Raw genomic sequence first — 4,652 nt, 5'->3', positions numbered from 1 at the left:
TGGTGGTGGTGGTGGTGGTGGTCGGTGACACCCACCACCACAACCACCAGCATTCCACCAAGTATGAATCAAGCTGCTGGTGTCACCGTCATCGCTGCTGTTGCAGCCTCGACACTGCACTTGAATGATAACGCCGCGTACCTCGGGCCATACCGGGTCGGTGCCGCACCTTCGTTGCCACTGTGTCCCGTTACCGCTGCAATACAAGCATGCCACGTAACCGTGTCTTCAAATTGCTGCTGCTTACCATCCAAGTGGCAACCCTTCTGCCAGAGGGCCCTAGGAGGGGCCGTTGTGGGCGGTGCCCCCTGGACTCCTGCTCGCGCAAAGCACACGGCACCAGGCAACACATTTACCGCAGCTAGCCCGCGTCCCTGTGCCAACTATACGACATCGCACCACCACAATCGTCGACATGGCTCTCTCCCAGAAGGCTGCCTTCGGCTCGCGCCTGACCGCCAGGAAGGGCCTGGCGCCCGTGCGCGCGGCTGTCCGGCCCGTGGTGGCGCGTGCTAGTGCCCAGAGCCACAAGGTAACATCTTTAGCTACTCTTCACCGGGATCAGCTCTGTCGAGAGCATGCCACACCAATATCAGTCTGTGGCCCTCAAGTCCAGCCCATTGGCCACTGAACGATTTTCAAAGTACTTGTTGATTCATAATGTTGCACAGGCTCAGATGGCAGCTGTCACTGCGGGAGCTGGCGCGGCATTCTTCATGGCCGTGCCCGAGGCCGCGCAAGCCGCTCAGGAAGCCTTCATGATGGCCGAGGTGGGCCATCAGATCCTTGGAAGCACGGATGGTTAGCGGTCTGCGGTGCCGGCACGCTCTGCTGTTGCCCTGCTTCAAGTCAGGAGCAACAAGTTGCACAAGCAGTGTGCACAGTGGCAATTCCCTGATGGCTGCGAAGTCCTGAGGCGCTGCACCCCTTTGCAAGTGCAGTCATCGACTGCACATGCTTAGGCACCAACTGAGGGGCTCAGCTGCAGAGGCTCAAGAGTTCGATCCGTGCAGGTCAACCCCTATGAATTGACCTGATCCCGTTTGGAACTGCCACCCCCACTTGTCCCCGCATCAGGGTGAGCCAGCTATCGTGCAGATCGGGTGGGCGGCCACCGCTGTTATGTTCTCCTTCTCCCTGTCCCTCGTGGTCTGGGGCCGCTCCGGCATGTGATTGCTGGTGCCGCGTGAAGATTAGCAGCAGCAGCAGCAGCGGCGACGGCCTCGGCAGCGTCGGCGGCAGCTGCAGCAGCTGCCGTTCCTTCGGCGCGTATTAGCAGCATCACTGAGCGCACGGGGACCGAGGTGCTGTGGTGCCCGCGGCGTTGCCCCAGGTGACAGCGGCCGGCCGCCCCACCATCCGACAGGTGCCCGCCAGACCAGCCCGCTGCGCCATTCGCCGCACTTGCGAATGCGGGGCCTGTCTGTCGGCAGGATGCACGTGTCCACAGGGATTGCGAGCCACGCACCCGGCTGTAGTGTGAGCTTTGTGAACACTGCACCGCTGGCCGCTAACTTGGTTTTTTTCGAACAGGCCCCAGAGACGACGAGCGGCTGGGGCCGCCCCAGGAGCCCGCGCGGTGTTGGGCAAGCCCCCTTCGTAATCGCGATGAAGCCACCCAGCCCATTACACCGGCGACATGTTTGATTGCACGCAGGTGCAGCACCACGCCCCCCTGTGTAATCGTCCCAATGTTCGTGCAACGATGTTTCCTCAGAAATGGGTCATCTGCAATACTGACCGCCAGAGTGACGAAATGGGCACGCTGCGACAGCGACCGTGCAAGTGTGCTTGGAACAGCAGCCTGCAGCTGTGATGCACGGAGCCTCCACAGAGAGAAAGCTGCTCCTGCCATCGACCACGCCAACGCACCCGGCCGGCCGAGGGCACCGCTGCCGCACCGTGGTGCCTGTGCGCATCAGAAGCAGCACTCGCAGTCAAAGGGGCACTTGTCCGTGTTGCCGCCCTTGCTGCCCAGGCCCAGCTCGTCCTCTGTGTATATGGTAAATCCCTCCTCCGTCTTCTTGCGCGCCTTGCCGGCCGCCTGCCCGAAAATGTCGTCCTTGCTGCCCTCCACCTTGGCCTTTTGGCCCTGGCGACAGGGCGCCAATCGCATGCACGTGCGCATGAGCGGAAAGCGGTCGACCATGCGAAGTATGTGAGACTGCACCTCCCTCGAGAACGCAGCACAGCCAGGGGTAGCCGCCAGGTACGCTTCTGGCATCGTCTACTTCGGGCAAGCCCACAACCAGAATTGCACGGCCGCCCCTGGACTTGCCTATCAAACAGCCAGGTGCATCCTCACAAGATGGTGGACCGCGGCAGCTCCGTAACTGCCACAGGCTTACCTGCTGCTTCTCTCTGGCCGACTTGACCTGTGCTGCCAGCGCCGACAGCGCAGCAACGTCCGCAGCGCCGCCGCCCTCGTCATCACCGCCTGCCGCGGCCTTCGCTACCTTTTTTGGTGGCTTGCTGCTGAATATGTCGTCTATCTCATCCTTACTGCGCTTAGTGGCCTTCTTTTCCGCCGAAGGTGGCTCTTTCGTCGGTTCGACAGCAGCTGGCGCCTGCTTCGTGTGCTTGGCGGTGCCTTCGACAGTCGCCTTGGCCTTCTTCGTCATTCTGGTTCCCTGATACGGCCACGCTTCGACCCCCAGCGACGTTGCCCGGCGCCCAGCCGGGCGAGGCGCAGGGTGGTCGCCTGCTGCTGCCGTGCTCGAGTGCGGCTCTGTGGACTGCGTCGGGTTTCTTCCGACTTACACTGCATGGTAGGGTCAGCACAATTGACATACAAAAATTGCATAAAGCGCCGGCGGATGACATCCGCACCTCTCCGGCGCGGTCCGGCGGCCGAACGGGCGCATGCGGCGGGCTCCTGAGCGCCGCCGCCGCCGCTCGCACACACCACAAAAAAGGTTGTTGAGGAACAAACAAACACAAACGCCCTCCGCCCCGTGCGCCCCCACCGCGTCACGCACCGCCCCCTGGCCCCCGCGCCCGCTACCGCCGCAGCACCGCCTCCGTCACCGCCCCCTGCGCCACGGGGCGCCCCACCGGCTTGGTGCGTGCGCGCCCGTCCGGGATCAGCAGCAGCACCGCGGGCGCGCCCTCCGCCCAGGGGCGGTCCACGATGTAGTAGCCGCGGCGCTCGAGCTGCAGCACGTCGCCCTTCTTGAGGGCGCGCATGTTCAGGTCGCCGATCGCCCCGGTCTCGTACTTTGTGATCTGGTTGACTAATGCCTCGAAGTCGTCGTCCTCCTCGACCTTCTTCTTTGATATCAGGTAATCAAAATCAAGCAGCTGCGGGGGCGGCCGGAAGTTGGGGGCTTTATTAGGGAGGGGGGGCGGCTGGGCACGAGGGCGGTTCTGGGGTCGGCTTGCGCGGGGTCGGGCCGGCTTGAGCGGCGCGCGGCACGCGCACAGCTGCAGGGACCAGCTGCCAGGCGATACCTCGTCGGCAGCCTCGCCGGGCCTGCGCCCTGCGCCGCCTGGCAACCCCTCGCCGGCCCCTGCCCCCGTGCGTCCGAGCCTGGGGTGGCCTGGGGCGGCGCTGCGCAGCGCGCACCTGCAGCGGGGTGAGCTCTGGCCGGATGTCTGCGAGCCACGTGAGCTTCAGCTTGGTCTTCTTGGGGTCACCTCCTGGATTCAGCTTGCCTGGGTTGTGTGGCATGCGTTTGAAGGTGTGAGATTGTGACTGGCTTTGTGTGTGCTGCGTGCTGCATGAGCGTGGGTGTGCGTATGTGAGCGCGCGCGTGCAAGTGAGCGCGCATGTGCACATTTGTGTGGATGTACAAGGGAGCTGGCGGCGTGAAAAGGCGGGTGCAAAGGCAGCAGGGGTGGGCTGGGGGGAAGGGGGCTGGGGCTGGCATGGGGGTCCTTGTGTGGAGGCGCGGGAGGCTCGGAGGCGCGCCGCAGGGCGGGCTCCTCGCGCCGCGGCGCACGGGGTGGGCCCTGGAACAGGCAGGGGGCGGCTGGGACGGGGCGCGCGGCGTCGCGCGACCCACGCCCTGGCGCGTGCGGCGGGGTTTTGGGTGCTGTGGTCGTCATTATGCGAGGCCGCTGCTCACCCGTGAGGGCCGTGACCTTGCCGTCTACATCCTTGGAGATGGCCTGGGGCAGGGGTGGGGTGGGGTGGGGTGGGAGAGCAAACGCATGCGCTAAGGCGGGCGCAGGGACGTCGGGGGCGAGCTGCTTCGACGGCATGTGTGTGTGTGTGTGTGTGTCTGTTGTGTGTGCGCGCGTGCGCGCGTGCGCTTGACGATGCCAACACACACAGCAACCAGCGCCGGGCCGGCACCATGCCCCCGGCTGCTGGCCTGGGGGACCCGGGGCGCCGGCGCGCGGGGCGCCGCGCTGGTGGAGCTGGGCTCGTCCCTTGGCCTGACGCGTCCCGGCCGCCCCCAAGCGCAGGCGGGTGCGTCGCGCCGCCCTCTCCCAGCAACGTATCCCCGCCACCCTGCGCGGCGCGTTGCATCTGCCAATGCGCGGCCCTGCACCCGCCCCCCCTCTCACCGTGACGATTGCGTTGCCCCAGTCCATGAGCGTCACCTCCTCGCCTTCCTGGACTGCCGCCGCGTCGGCCTGGTCCAGCAGCACCCTGGCCAGCTTCACCAGCGTCTTGGTGCCGGCGGGGGGGTGCTGCGGGGCGAGGG

General features: G+C 65.5%; 3 protein-coding genes across 3 annotated transcripts; 1 reads left to right on the top strand and 2 right to left on the bottom strand.

The window, feature by feature from the left end:
- Positions 1 to 415: 415 nt before the first annotated feature.
- Positions 416 to 1,173, top strand: MNEG_10895 (hypothetical protein; the record flags this gene model as incomplete). Its single annotated transcript, XM_014040634.1, has 3 exons — positions 416 to 532; positions 672 to 770; positions 1,078 to 1,173. 3 exons carry the CDS (start codon positions 416 to 418, stop codon positions 1,171 to 1,173), a joined length of 312 nt encoding a protein of 103 aa, XP_013896088.1.
- Positions 1,174 to 1,918: 745 nt separating this feature from the next.
- On the bottom strand, positions 1,919 to 2,621 carry MNEG_10894 (hypothetical protein; the record flags this gene model as incomplete). Its single annotated transcript, XM_014040633.1, has 2 exons — positions 1,919 to 2,092; positions 2,349 to 2,621. 2 exons carry the CDS (start codon positions 2,619 to 2,621, stop codon positions 1,919 to 1,921), a joined length of 447 nt encoding a protein of 148 aa, XP_013896087.1.
- Positions 2,622 to 3,000: 379 nt separating this feature from the next.
- MNEG_10893 (glutamyl-tRNA synthetase) lies at positions 3,001 to 4,539 on the bottom strand (the record flags this gene model as incomplete). The annotated part of the gene is made up of 4 exons (XM_014040632.1): positions 3,001 to 3,300; positions 3,566 to 3,654; positions 4,068 to 4,110; positions 4,513 to 4,539. 4 exons carry the CDS (start codon positions 4,537 to 4,539, stop codon positions 3,001 to 3,003), a joined length of 459 nt encoding a protein of 152 aa, XP_013896086.1.
- Between the last annotated feature and the right edge of the window lie 113 nt (positions 4,540 to 4,652).

Source organism: Monoraphidium neglectum (assembly GCF_000611645.1).
Source record: "Monoraphidium neglectum strain SAG 48.87 unplaced genomic scaffold scaffold02504, whole genome shotgun sequence".
Lineage (NCBI taxonomy): Eukaryota > Viridiplantae > Chlorophyta > Chlorophyceae > Sphaeropleales > Selenastraceae > Monoraphidium > Monoraphidium neglectum.
The sequence above is the reverse complement of the archived record's forward strand: the minus strand, read 5'-3'. Positions and strand labels throughout refer to the sequence as shown.